This window comes from Salvelinus sp. IW2-2015, linkage group LG17, assembly GCF_002910315.2.
Source record: "Salvelinus sp. IW2-2015 linkage group LG17, ASM291031v2, whole genome shotgun sequence".
Classification (NCBI taxonomy): Eukaryota; Metazoa; Chordata; class Actinopteri; order Salmoniformes; family Salmonidae; genus Salvelinus; species Salvelinus sp. IW2-2015.
In genome coordinates, this window is record NC_036857.1 from 7,727,923 (window position 1) to 7,742,337 (window position 14,415).

Genomic DNA, 14,415 nt, shown 5'->3' on the forward strand with positions numbered 1-14,415 from the left:
GAGCCATTCCCAACTCAATTAAGAATTAACCCTGGTGTTTGTTTCTGTTCTGTTCGGGTGTGTTTGTAAATTCACTCTGGAGTGTCAGAGAGCGCTCAGAGTGCGCTCTGGCTGTTCGTAAATTCAGAGCCTTGTCATATTGTCTGTTTGTAAATTCAGAGCCTTGTCATATTGTCTGTTTGTAAATTCAGAGCCTTGTCATATTGTCTGTTTGTAAATTCAGAGGGTTTCACTCTCTGAGCGTTCAGAGTGCACACTGGACGCTCTGGACAAGGAGTATGGTTGATCTGAGCGTTCTGACCTCACAATGGCAGTCAAGCACCCAAGATAACTGGCTAAAGTTAGTTAGCTTGCTAGCTATTTACAGACACAAATGAGAGAACACGTCACTCTATTTTTCTCGCCTTAGCAGAGCTGATTAGGCTCTTTTCGTGTTATCCAGAGCGTTGGTGACTAACTGTGCTGCTGGCAACAATTTAATTACGTTTTTTGCCTACGTTTAAAATCAAATCAAATTGTGTTAGTCACATACACATGGTTAGCAGATGTGAGTGTAGCGAAATGCTTGTGCTTCTAGTTCCGACAGTGCAGTAATATCTAACAAGTAATCTAACAGTTCCACAACAACTACCTTATACCCACAAATCTAAAGGGATGGAATAGGAATATGTACATATACATATATGGATGAGCGATGGCCGAGCGGCATAGACTAGATGCAATATATTATATAAAATACAGTATATACATATGAGATGAGTAATGTAAGATATGTAAACATTATTAAAGTGGCATTATTTAAAGTGACTAGTGATCCATTTATTAAAGTGGCCAATTATTTGAGTCTGTATGTAGGCAGCAGCCTCTGTGTTAGTGATGGCTGTTTAACAGTCTGATGGCCTTGAGATAGAAGCTGTTTTTCAGTCTCTCGGTCCCAGCTTTGATGCACCTCTACTGACCTCGTCTTCTGGATGGTAGCAGGGTGAACAGGCAGTGACTCGGGTGGTTGTTGTCCTTGATGATCTTTTTGGCCTTCCTGTGACATCGGATGCTGTAGGTGTCCTGGAGGGCAGGTAGTTTGCCCACAGTGATGTGTTTTGCAGACCGCACCACCCTCTGAAGAGCCAGGCGATRGTATAGCCCGACAGGATGCTCTCAATTGGGCATCTGTAAAAGTTTGTGAGGGTTTTAGGTGACAAGCCACATTTCTTCAGCCTCCTGAGGTTGAAGAGGCACTGTTGCGCCTTCTTCACCACACTGTCTGTGTGGGTGAACCATTTCAGTGTGTCCGTGATGTGTACGCAGAGGAACTTAAAACTTTCCACCTTCTCCACTACTGTCCCATCGATGTGGATAGGGGGGTGCACCCTCTGCTATTTCCTGATTCCCTTGATCATCTCCTTTGTTTTGTTGACGTTGAGTGAGAGGTTGTTTTCCTGACACCACACTCCGAGTGGCCTCACCTCCTCCCTGACACTGGACATATTCAGCGGGTTTTGAGCATTCGTAAATTCATCAGTTATTCTGCATTCTGGCACACTCAGACAAGAGTGCTCTGAAATCGGAGTAGATAGGCAGAGTGAATTTATGAACACACCCTTCAAGTCTGTCAGGGAGAAGCAGAGACTGTATGTGTGTGTGTAGAGATGTCTCCTTGACCTCTGTGTGTTCCTCAACTCCTTATCTGGGGCAGAGTGTTCTTGGAGGGATTTGCCTCGGCTTCCCACTCCATCACTGATGAACTCATTTTCTATCAAAGATGGGATCAGGACAATCGAAGAATATTGAAACATCAACGCCTCTTGTGTGTGTATGTATGGCGGTTGCGTTGATTTTCGATTTGGTAAACGTTAGCAGTGGTCATGCTTGTCTCATTCCTGTGCGTGCAAATGTGTACGTCATTTCTCTGTGTGTTTATTTAACTGTGTCTGTGTGGAGAGAGAGAAACAGCGTAACATACACACTCTCAATCTCATGCAGGTACACACACACACACACACACTGTGCCACACTGTGTTTGAAATAATCCCTGCTGCACATTGCTGTAAATCCTTGAAAATCTTAAATATTTGATGACTTCATCATTGATGGGGCGTGACACCTGGGCCGCCTGCACCCTGCCTGCTCTGTTCCAGCTCTGTACCAGCTCTCCCCAGCCACAGGAGAGCTGATGTAATGCCTAATGGTGGTCCCCACCCAGGGGATACTACTGGGGCTCAGGATTGAGGAAGAATGTTGAGTATTTTTCATGAGTGATGGTATATGACATGTATAAGACTATTCTGATAGTGATTATAAGACGTTTTATCCCTATGACACATCTAATGTACCCATGTCTTAGAGGAGTAAACCTTGTCCATTGACCTGTGTGTTGCGTGCGTGTGTGTGTGTGTGTGTGTGTGTGTGTGTGGCGGTGCGTGTAGTGTGTGGTGTGTGTGTGTGTGTGTGTGTTGTGGTGTGTGTGTTGTGTGTGTGTGTTGTGTGTGTGTGGTTGTTGTGTGTTGTGTGTGTGGTGTGTGTGTGTGTTGTGTGTGTGTGTGTGTGTTGTGTGTGTGTGTGTGTGTTGTGTTGTGTGTGTGGCACACTGATGTGTGTGTGTGCTAGCTTGTATTTCAAATGTTCGTAACGATGGTTGTCAGGACTGGCTGGTTGCTAGGTAACAATTACCTGACTGTGCTTTGCTCGCACAGAATTACAGAGACGGCTGTGTGTGTAGGGGAACGGAAAAATACAGCAGAGCACGCTAGCTGCTGGGCAGTGTTTCAGATTCCTACCCTGACAACATGTAATGGTTGTATTTCTATGAGTTTAGGCTAAACTGAATATTGTTGTTTATTCTCTGGGATGGAATGGTTCACCTAATTTGATAATGTTCCCATTGATGCTGTATTTGTGAGGACTCCTTGGTGCTATATTTCTTAATTTTTTTGTTTAACCAGGCAAGTCTGTTAAGAACAAATTCTTATTTACAATGATGGCCTGCCCCGGCCAAACCCTACCCTAACCCGGATGACGCTAAGCCAATTGTGCGCCGCCCTATGGGACTCCCGATCACAGCTGGTTGTGATACAACTCGGGATCAAACCAGGGTCTGTAGTGATGCCTCTAGCATTGAGATGCAGTGCCTTAGACCGCTGCGCCACTCGGGTATACAGTACACTCTTAGAAAAGTGTATACTGTAGGATAACCTTTTGAAGAACCCTTTTTGTTCGAGGTAGAGACATTTTTCTCACACAAAGGCTTCTACATGGAACCCAAAAGGGTTCTCCTAAAGCAGGGGTAGTCAACTCTTACCCCACGAGGTCCGGAGCCAGCTCGTTTTCTGTTCTGCCTGATAATTAACTGCACACACCTGGAGTCCCAGGTCGAAATCAGTTCCTGGTTAGAGGGGAACAATGGAAAAAAGCAGTGGAACTGGCTTCCAGGTCCAGAGTGGAGTTTGAAGGTCCTGTAAGTACAGTTGCAGAACCCTTTTGGAACCCTTTTTTCTAAGAGTGTATATAGGTCAGAGGTTGCATTAGGGTTGTGGGTGTTGCATTGGTAAAACTGAAAGTGAGTCTGTACTGTAAGTTGTGAACAGGCTGGTTGGGGTGGACATAGATTTATGAGGGTGTGGTCTGTGGTTAAGCTGTGTGAGTCCATGGGAAGAGGAGGTGATGCAGGGCCACACGGCTGTGTGACAGATGTCTGTCTGAAACAGTTCTATATCTATTCTATTCCATAGGCCCATCTGTTCTGTTCTATATCTATAATTTTGTTTCTAACTAATCAGGAGGTCAAATAATAATCATAACCTCAGTTAGTTGATTAGTTATAATCAGAAGATGAATTCATCTCTGAGTAGCTGATTTGCTGAACTTCAAGTGGCTACTAGTAAGTGATATATACTCTCATGGTGAACACATTTCAGCTACGAAAAACTAAACTTTTCCTGTCTAATAATATAACCAGCCATTTAAAGATGCACTATGCAGAAAAAGCTCTGCCATTTCCTGGTTGCTAAAATTCAAATAGTTTGCCTAATTTCAGTTTGTGACAAAACAAGCAGTCATTGTGTAGATAATCATTGTACCATCTAAACTGCTGTGAAATATATTTTTCATAACAAAAAATATAGTATTTTCATATGTTTGAAGATGTTGTACAAAATCAAAAATAAAAGATGCAAAAACAATACTTAAGAATGGGAAGCATAGAAATATCACACATAGAACTGATCTATAACTCACATGTCTATGCGAATTTGGTCAGGTCACCCAGAAAGTTACATATAAGTTACATACATACAGCTTTAAAATGCCCCATTTTCTTAAAAAAATTATAACAAATAAATCTATTTTTATTTAATATGACTGTTCATGTTAAACTTGTTGTATTATGTTTTTAACAATCTATACACATTGAATAGTGTCATTACAATATATATTAATAAGCAGCTTCCATCATGGTCAGGGGTCTGTGTGGAGAGATGCTGGCCAATGCCCCCAAAATGGCTGGCCAGCTCCCCAGACATGGATGATATATTTGGAGATCATTAAACGGTCCTAAATGAGACCCTGGCGTGAGAGAGAGCCCTGGCATCTGGCCCCATTGTGACTCCTCTCCTTCTGGGAGACTGAGGGCTTCATTCAAACACAGCAGAGAGGGAGCGCGTCAGGGGCTCTGATTGGACAGACGCTGACTGAACCTGGCAGCTCTTAGCAAATCAGGGAACTGTTGTTCTCAATTACCTCAGCCAACCTTGCTTGCTGTCTGTGCATGTCTGTCTTATTTTTCTCTTTACCTCTCCATTTCTCTCTCTCTACTTCCCCCTCTCACAATTTCTCTCTATCTATTTCTGTCTTTCTCTTTTCTCCTTCCTTCCTTCCTCCTCCTCTCTCTCTCTCTGTGCCTGTGGGTGAAGTTGAGCAGACGTGGTGGGGTCAATCAGCTATGTGGCAGCTGAAACACTCACTGCTGCTAATCAACCAGCTCTGATTTGGTCCGAAAATGATGACTTCACCAGAGTGTAATGAATATACTGCCACTGCCAGACAGGAATTACATGTGCTACTTGTGAAACCAAAAGAAACATGTAATTCCTTTGTAAACAACACATGTATGGCGTGACAACAATAGTCAGAGGAGTGGGCTGAAGCACATACAGATCCAACACCTGGCATACAAAATGTTCAAATTTGCTATGCAAATTGTCTATTATGAAATGAGGCGTAACCATTGTTCCTGTGTGGTTTCCCTGTGCAGGTAACAAGCTGAACAAGGACTTGAAGCACTACCTGAGCCTGAGGTTTCAGAAGTCCTCCCCCGACCATGAGCTCCAACAGACCATCAGAGCTAACCTCTACCACCATGCTGTGCCTTGTGAGTTCCACCACCTCATCTTCAGTCTCATCTTCATCTTCCTCCTCCTAAAACTCCTCATCATCCTCACAATATTCCTTCTATGCCTCCCCTTTCACCCCACCTCATATTTCCTCTTCCTCCTCATAATATCCTCCTCACCCCCCCCCCCCCCCCCCCCCCCCACCGTAAAGGAACGTACACTCTTAGCACCTTTTCTTCTATCTAGGACCTTAAATGTTCTTCGGCTGTGGGTTCCATGTAGAACCATTTCCAGAGAGGGTTCTATATGAATCCAAAAAGTTTCTACCTGGAATCAAAAGTTCTCCTTTGGGAACAGCCCAATAACCCTTTTTTCTAAGTGCGTAGAACACAAATAGGCCATTCAGATGTACCGTAATTAATAAAATGTTCTGTTTTTTGGAACGCCAGTGATCCACTTGTTCTCCCGACACTGGAAATCTGCCCCCAGATGTTTCACTTAACTACAGTACAGTGTGTGGGTGGTGGGCCAATGAACTGGGTGGATGCCAGAGCAGACAACTGTTACTGTGAGGTCAGCTCATTATCTGTTGGATGTGATTGGTTGGGCATGGTACACTTCTGCAGTAAAACATTATGTGACAGTTTACTCCATGTAGTCCTGATACATTTGAATAGTATGTTTTTGAAAGTGGAGCTTTAGATCCAAAATATTCTGGTCGAGTGTCTGTTGTGGATAGGCCGTGAACCTTCCTCTGAATCAATGAAGCCCTGCTAATCAACCACAGTGTATATTGTCAAGGACCTGACAGCAGTTGGTCAGAAATCCACTGTGCACGTGATGTGTCCACGTGTGTGAGTCTGTGTTTGGCTGCATGTGTGTGTGGCTGTTGTGATGTTCTCAGTGGTACTGTTGTTTTCATGATCACATGTTCTCATCACAAGCAAAATCCCATCAGTGGAGAGAGACATTGCCTTTCCTATCACACAGCACCTCTTTATGCATCTGGATGTGTGTGTGTGTGTGTGTGTGTGTGTGTGTGTGTGTGTGTGTGTGTGTGTGTGTGTGTGTTGTGTGTGTGTGTGTGTGTGGTGTGTGTGTGTGTGTGGTGTGTGTGTGTGTGTGTGTGTGTGTGTGTGTGTGTGTGTGTGTGTGTGGGCTTTACTTGGCAAGATAGAAACGGGCTTCTGGGCTAGAATAATATAAAACATTTCCTTCCCCTCTTTCTTTTTTGTCTCTTTTCTCCCATTCCTCTTCTCTCTGTATCCCTCTTTCTCTCTCTCTCGTATCTCTCTTCTCTCTCTCTCTGTATCCTTCTTTCTCTCTCTATCTGTATCCTTCTTTCTCTCTCTCTCTGTATCCCCCTTCTCTCTCTCTCTGTATCTTCTTTCTCTCTCTATCTGTATCCCCTTTCTCTCTTCTCTCTGTATCCCTCTTTCTCTCCCTCTTATCCCTCTTTCTCTCTCTCTCTGTATCCTTCTTTCTCTCTCTCTCTGTTTCCCTCTTTCTCTCTCCTTGTATCCTTCTTTCTCTCTCTCTCTGTATCCCCTTTCTCTCTCTCTGTATCCTTCTTTCTCTCTTTCTGTATCCTTCTTTCTCTCTCTCTCTTATCCCCCTTTCTCTCTCTCTCTCTGTATCCCTCTTCTATCTCTCTTTTGTACCTTCTTCTCTCTCTCTCTGTATCCCCCTTCCTCCTCTCTATCCTTCTTTTCTCTCTCTCTGTATCCTTTCTCTCTTCTTATCTCTTCTCTCTCTCTCTCTCTCCTCTATCCTTCTTCTCTCTTCTCTTCTCTCTCTCTCTCTTCTTCTCTGTATCCTCTTCTCTCTTCTTATCTCTCTCTCTATCTCTCTCTCTCTTTCTATCCTCTCTCTCTCTCCTGTATCTTCTTTCTCTCTCTCTCTGTATCCCCTTTCTCTCTCTCTCTGCTATCCTTCTTTCTCTCTCTCTCTGTATCCTTCTTTCTCTCTCTCTGTATCTCTCTTTCTCTCTCTCTGTTATCCCTCTCTCCTCTCTGTATCTCCCTCTCTACCTCTTTCCTCTCTCTCTTGATCTCTCTTCTCTCTCCTCTTACCTTCTCGGCCTCTTTCCTCTTCTCTTCTCTCTGTATCCTTCTTTCTCTCTCTCTCTGTTATCCCCCTTTCTTCTCTCTCTGTATCCCTTCTTTCTCTCTTCTCTTGTATCCCCCTCTCTCTCTCTGTACTCTCTCTCTCTCTCTTCTTTCTCTCTCTCTGTATCCTTCTTCTCTCTCTCTCTGTATCTCCCTTTCTCTCTCTCTCTTCTTCTTCTCTCTTTCTCTCTCTCTGTATCCCTCTTTCTCTCTCTGTATCTCTCTTTCTCTCTCTCTGTATCCCTCTCCCTCTCTGTATCCCTCTCTCTCTATATAGCCCTTGTTCTCTCTCTTTGTATCATTCTTTCTCTCTCTGTATCCCTATTTTTTTTTATTTTTATATATCTCACCTTTATTTTACCAGGTAGGCCAGTTGAGAACAAGTTCTCATTTACAATTGCGACCTGGCCAAGATAAAGCAAAGCAGTGCGTCACAAACAACAACACAGAGTTACACATGGAATAAACAAACATGCAGTCAATACTACAATACAAAAAGTCTATATACAGTGTGTGCAAATGAGGTAGGATAAGAGAGGTAAGGCAATAAATAGGCCATAGTGGCAAAATATTTACAATTTAGCAATTAAACACTGGAGTGATAGATGTGCAGAGGATGAGTGTGCAAGTAGAGATAATGGGGTGCAAAGGAGCAAAATAAATAAAATAAATAACAGTATGGGGATGAGGTAGTTGAATGGGATATTTACGGATGGGCTATGTACAGGTGCAGTGATCTGTGAGCTGTTTTGACAGCTGGTGCTTAAAGCTAGTGAGGGAGATATGAGTCTCCAGCTTCAGTGATTTTTGCAGTTCGTTCCAGTCATTGGCAGCAGAGAACTGGAAGGAAAGGCAGCCGAAGGAGGAATTGGCTTTGTGGATGACCAGTGAGATATACCTGCTGGAGCACGTGCTACGGGTTGGTGCTGCTATGGTGACCAGTGAGCTGAGATAAGGCGGGGCTTTACCTAGCAGAGACTTGTAGATTACCTGGAGCCAGTGGGTTTGGCGACGAGTATGAAGCGAGGGCCAGCCAAMGAGACCATACAGGTCGCAGTGGTGGGTAGTGTATGGGGCTTTGGTGATAAAACAGATGGCACTGTGATAGACTGTTGAGTAGAGTGTTGGAGGCTATTTTGTAAATGACATCGCCGAAGTCAAGGATCGGTAGGATAGTCAGTTTTACGAGGGTATGTTGGGCAGCATGAGTGAAGGATGCTTTGTTGCAAAACAGGAAGCCGATTCTAGATTTAATTTTGGATTGGAGATGCTTAATGTGAGTCTGGAAGGAGAGTTTACAGTCTAACCAGACACCTAGGTATTTGTAGTTGTCCACATTTTCTCAGTCAGAACCGTCCAGAGTAGTGATGCTGGAGGGGCGGGCAAGTGTGGGCAGCGATCAGATGAAGAGCATGCATTTAGTTTTACTTGCATTTAAGAGCAGTTGGAGGCCATGGAAGGAGAGTTGTATGGCATTGGCGCTCATCTGGAGGTTAGTTAACAATGTCCAAAGAAGGGCCAGAAGTATACAGAATGGTGTCGTCTGCGTAGAGGTGGATCAGAGAATCACCAGCAGCAAGAGCGACATCATTGATTTATACAGAGAAAAGATTCGGCCCGAGGATTGAACCCTGTGGCACCCCCATAGAGACTGCTAGAGGTTCGGACAACAGGCCCTCCGATTTGACACACTGAACTCTGACTGAGAAGTAGTTGGTGAACCAGGCGAGGCAGTCATTTGAGAAACCAAGGCTGTTGAGTCTGCCGATAAGAATGTGGTGATGGACAGACTCGAAAGCCTTGGCCAGGTTGATGAATACAACTGCACAGTAATGTCTCTTATCGATGTCGGTTATGATATCGTTTAGGACGTTGAGCGTGGCTGAGGTGCACCAGCTCGGAAACAAGATTGCATAGCGGAGAAGGTACGGTGGGATTCGAAATGGTCGGTGATCTGTTTGTTAACTTGGCTTTCGAAGACCTTTCTGTCTCTCTATGTATTCTTCTTTCTCTCTCTCTGTATCCCTCTTTCTCTCTCTCTGCCTGGGCCATGTGACTGGTAAATCCTCTATGAGCTGCTCTCCCGGTATTCTGACTGGGATTATGATGTTCTGATATATTGAAAATAGATTTGCTGCCTGATTATGTGATGAACATGTTGAGCTCTAGAAAATATCCCAACAGGGAGATGGGGAAATGACCCAGGCTCAGAGGACAGAAAGAGCAGGAATTCACAAAACAGCCATACTCTCCTGGCGGGGCCACCAAATCCAACATGACTGTTGAATATAGCATGGTCACAGATCTGTATGTGTTTTCGTCAGCTCCTTTCTTGCCAAACATACAGTATTTATGACATGGCATGATCAGGGAGTTGGCTAAGCACTACACCACTGACTGCTTTGGAATCTTGATCTCTTTCCTGGGGGAAAGCCAAGCGATTGTGGATAAACACACATCGTTGCCTTCACACGTTCACCTGTATTTCAGTGGGGAACCCTGGGCAGAGTAATGTGGAGAGGAGGGACGGTTAAAATAAAGGGAGCCAGAGAGACCAGTGCTTAGTCAGATAGTTGCCCCTGGATATAGCCATGTGATAAATGCACAAAGATGAGCCCCTGTTTAATCATTCATAGGAAATACTCCATCTTATTTGGTTAAATCTGAAATTAAAATGGTCTGGCCTCAAAGTTAAACTTCTGGATAGGTTTTTCAGAAACCCCAGTTGGAAAATTCCCGGAAGCAGGAAATCCTGAACCCTCCAACCAGGATTTCCGGAAAACCTTGACATTTTGCGAAAGTTACTGGAATTTGTCAACCCTAATCATGTCTGTCCGTCGTTGTGTTTTTTCTCTCTCAACATCTCTCTCCCTTTCTCCCAGTTCCATGCCACCGATTTCAATTAAATTCAAATGACAAATCTTTAACTCCCAAAGCAGTGAAATAAAATGGACACACACTCCTTCTCTGTCCTCTCTTTCCCTTTGTCTCCCTCCTTCTCCTCCCCCTTTCCCAGCACATGTGTTGTTGTCTCTCTGCCCACTGCTTGTCTCCCCATGCCTGACTCTAACAGGTGCTTGTTTCTCCGCCACAGGCTTGAGTGTTGCTTTGTGTTTCTAGGAAGAGGACACTCGCCATGTGAACTCCCCACCCCCCCTTCCCTTTCTCCCTCCTTCCCAGCCCTGCTGCTACAGATGGCCTTTGTTATCATGTGCCGCAAATGTCACAATTGACAGAGAAGCCTCTCTCTCTCTCTCTCGGGATTCACTTCCCTCTCACGTCTACAGCTGCTGCTCTGACATGAGGGTTATCTCAGCATTATCCCAGTGTTAGAGTCACCTAGCAAACCAACCGACCTACTCCCCCTCCCTCCCCCACATTATCTCTCTCTCTGCCCCCTCTCTCCTCTCTTTCATTTCAAATCCTCTACTGATTGTCAGCGTCCCTGTAGCTTGACGGTGGCTCTCTCTCTGTCACACGCTCCTGTCTCTCCATTTCTGCTTCTGCTCTCTCTCTCTCTCACTCACTCTCTGCCTCCCTCTCATTCACCCTCACTCTCTCGCTTTCCCGTTTTCTACTCCACCGCCGAGCTGGGGAAATCATTGTTGGGAGACAAATTTCTCTGTTTGCTGCTCACACAAAGAAAGGATTACGGCTTGATTCACTGGCTCCGTCTCTCCACATCCAGGCAAGTGGCAGCTCTTCTTATTCTATCCTTCTCCGTCTCCTTCGTTGTCGCCGTCTACCATCCGTTCGGTGAAGCCTGTGATGTATGCAGGGGAGCAAGGAGGGAAATGCATGGCAGAATGTGATTGTGGTTGATGGTGTGTATATAAGCTAAAAAGGGAATCGGGGGAGGTGGGGTTGTAGGTGGGAGCGGTGGGGATAGGTGAAGGAAGGGGAAGGTGGGGTTGTAGGTTTGGGGTGGGGATGAGGTGAGGAAGGAAGGAAGGGGAGGGGAGGGGGAGGTGCGGGTTGGAGGTTGGGATGAGGTGAAGGAAGAGGGTGGGGTTGGTGTTGGGGGCGGGGATGAGGGTGGGGAATCGGTGAAAGGAAGGGGAGGTGGGGTGGGTTTGGAGGTTGGGGTGGGGGTGGGGGGGGTGATGATAGGGTGAAGGAGAGGAAGAAGGGAGAGTGGGTTTTGGAGGTTGGGGGGTGGGGATGAGGTGAAGGAAAGGAGGAGGTGAGGCAGGCACAACTAGGCAGGCACGTCCAAACCAGAGGGACAAGATGGCAATAGCCGTGGAGCTTTTTTTTCCTCTCTTTCATTTTTTTATGTGCAGGCTTTGTTAAAGCCCACTATATACACAGCTTCTTTCAAGGAGCCAGAGACGGCTGCACTCCGTAACTGAAAGAAGAGGGTGGCTAGGGGAGGTGTGGGCAGTCTGAAGAAGGAGTAGGATAGAGGGGGGGGGTCGTTGTTGGAGGCAGAGTAGGAGAGAGAGGGGAGATTACTGTGGAGGCGGCAGAGTAGAGCGAGAGGGGGGGGTCGCTGTGGAGGCAGAGTAGCAGAGAGGGGGGGGGTCGTTGTGGAGCAGAGTAGAGAGAGAAGGGGGTTCGCTGTGGAGGCCAGAGTAGGAGAGAGCGGGGGGGTCGCTGTGGAGGCAGAGTAGGATAGAGAGGGGGTTTGCTGTGGAGGCAGAGTAGGAGAGAGAGGGGGGTTGCTGTGGAGCAGAGTAGGATAGAGAAGGGGGTTGCTGTGAAAGCAGAGTAGGAATAGAGAAAGGGGGGTCGCTGTGGAGGCAGAGTAGGAATGAGAAGGAGGGGGTCGCTGTGGAGGCAGAGTAGGATAGAGAAGGGGTCGCTGTGGAGGCAGAGTAGGTTTTTCAAAAGGGGTGGATAGGAGAGGAGGGGGTAGAGGGGGGTCCCCAGCCCCAGAATGCATGGAGGTCAGGTCCAGATGGTGTGGGAACAAAAGGGCTTTTCTGGGGGAATGGCAGGGGGGAATCGTGGCACTCGCCATTGTGTGTGTCGCTGCATTGCAGGGTGCTGCCGGAAAGCCTCATGCTAATGTTGGTCATTCAGTCCTCTAATGGATGTGCACAAGCTTCTGTTAGCCTGCTTTTCACAGTCACTCATGTAGCCAGACTAGCGCCTGTGCTAACAAATCTAGGCATTCGGTACGAGAGGAAAAAGCGATAGCGGAATGGTAACGTCAAAGCGATAGCGTCAAGGAAGTTGTGCAAATGTGTTTGTGCATTGTAATGACATGATGACAGGTGCTGAGTAGTGTGTGTTGTTGTGTGTGCGTATGTGTGTGTGAGTGTAGTGGGGTTGTGTGTGTGTAGGCGGGTTGTGTGTATGTATGAACACAACATATTTGTTGTGTGTGTGTGTGTGTGTAATGCATCCTATGTGTTTTGAAGCCGTATTAAACCCCTATGATATAAACACACACACACTTTGTGTGATTGACAACCCAGGAGTAGGAGTGGGTGGTGGAGGGAACTGGGGGTGGCAGCCTTTGACTTTATTATTCCTTATACCAATGTGCAGATCATCCAAAACAATCTCAAATATGTATCTCCTTACTCTGGTACCTTCTGCTGAAATAGTGATCATTTTTACTTTCTACAAGGTTGTTTTACACCTAGGAGCAATTGGATGGTTTTAAGATCATACTAATATTTAGCAGATGTTATTGCAGGTGTAGCGAAATGCTTGATATTCCATTGGTTTTGTTTTGTCACTAGAGAGTCTACACCTAGGACCATAACGGTCTGTGAAAAGTCATCCACTATTCATTCTGATACCAGGTCTGTGCAAAGTCATCCACCATTCATTCTGATACCAGGTCATTCGACTACCACGGTCTCCGTAGTAAAGTCAATCCACCATTCATTCTGATACCAGGTCTGTGTAAAGTCATCCACCATTCATTCTGATACCAGGTCCTGTGTAAAGTCATCCCACCATTCATTTCCTGATATCATAGTGTCGTAAGTCTCCCACACTCTTAATGTCTCATTCTCGATACCAGGCTCCTTGATGAAGAAGTCATCTCCATCATTTTGCTTCCGTCTGTGAAGGTCTGCTGATAAGTAGTAAAGCACTCCACCATCTTTCTTCTGAATACCAGGCCCCGTATAAGTCATCCATCCATTCGTTCTGTATACACGACGGCCTCTGATCAATCTGTGCGTCCACCATTCATTCTAATACCAGAGTCTCGTGCTGGTAAAGTCCACCCACATCACTTACTGATACCAGGATCTGTGTAAAGGTCATCCACCATTCATTTCTGATACCATCGCCCTTTAACAGTCATCTCACCATCTCATTCCTCATGAGACGTCAGCGTCCTTCGCTGTAAAAGTTCATCCACCATTCATTTCTCGCAATACCAGGTCTGTGTAAAAGTCATCCATACCATTCATTCTGATACCAGGCCCTGTAAAGTCATCCACCATTCATTCGATACCAGTCTGTCCGTAAAGTCATCCACCATTCATTCTCGATTACCAGGTCTGTGTAAAGTCACTACACGCATTGCATTCCTGATAGCCGAGACGTGTGTGTAAAGTCGCATCAGCCCATTCAATTCTGATACCACGGTCCTGTTGGTAAGTTCCCGTCTACACTTCATTCTGAGTCGCAGCTTATATGCCCACTCTACTTGTGTAAGAGTCACTCCACCCACTTCTGATCCTTTAAATCTCATATTATGTCTACGAAACCAGGTCTGTGTAAAGCTCATCCACCCATTCACTTCTGTACCACGGTCTGTATGTTATAAAGATCCGATCCACATTCATTCTGATCACCAGGTCCTGACGACCATATCCCTGTGTGTAAAGTCATCCACCATTCATTCTCTGATACAGGTACTGTCGTAAAGTCAGCCAACCCATTCAATTTCTGGATAGCCAGGGCCCCTGTAAAGGCATCCACCCATTCGTTCTGATAGCTCAGCGCCCTGTTAAAGTCATTCCGACCATTCAGGTGCTGAATAACCAGGGTTCTCAACGTGTTAAAGTCAGTCG

At 45.7% G+C, this 14,415-nt stretch overlaps 1 protein-coding gene and 1 long non-coding RNA gene across 4 annotated transcripts in view; both read left to right on the top strand.

The window, feature by feature from the left end:
- The first annotated feature begins 2,628 nt into the window (after window positions 1–2,628).
- Window positions 2,629–14,415, top strand: part of LOC111976858 (membrane-associated guanylate kinase, WW and PDZ domain-containing protein 1-like) — a 134,906-nt gene continuing 123,119 nt past the window's right edge. Inside the window, 2 exon segments of the mRNA XM_070448164.1 lie at window positions 2,629–2,656; window positions 5,246–5,362. Of these exon segments, the coding sequence (XP_070304265.1) occupies window positions 2,629–2,656; window positions 5,246–5,362 (145 nt within the window).
- Window positions 11,915–13,887, top strand: LOC111976795 (uncharacterized). 3 transcript variants are annotated; one of them, XR_011481260.1, is made up of 4 exons: window positions 11,915–11,971; window positions 12,041–13,226; window positions 13,286–13,323; window positions 13,821–13,887. It is a non-coding gene; the product is annotated as an uncharacterized lncRNA (long non-coding RNA). The 3 variants fall into 3 exon arrangements; XR_011481259.1 differs by lacking the exon at window positions 11,915–11,971 and having other exon boundaries at window positions 12,009–13,226; XR_011481261.1 differs by lacking the exon at window positions 11,915–11,971 and having other exon boundaries at window positions 12,009–13,226; window positions 13,286–13,335; window positions 13,870–13,881.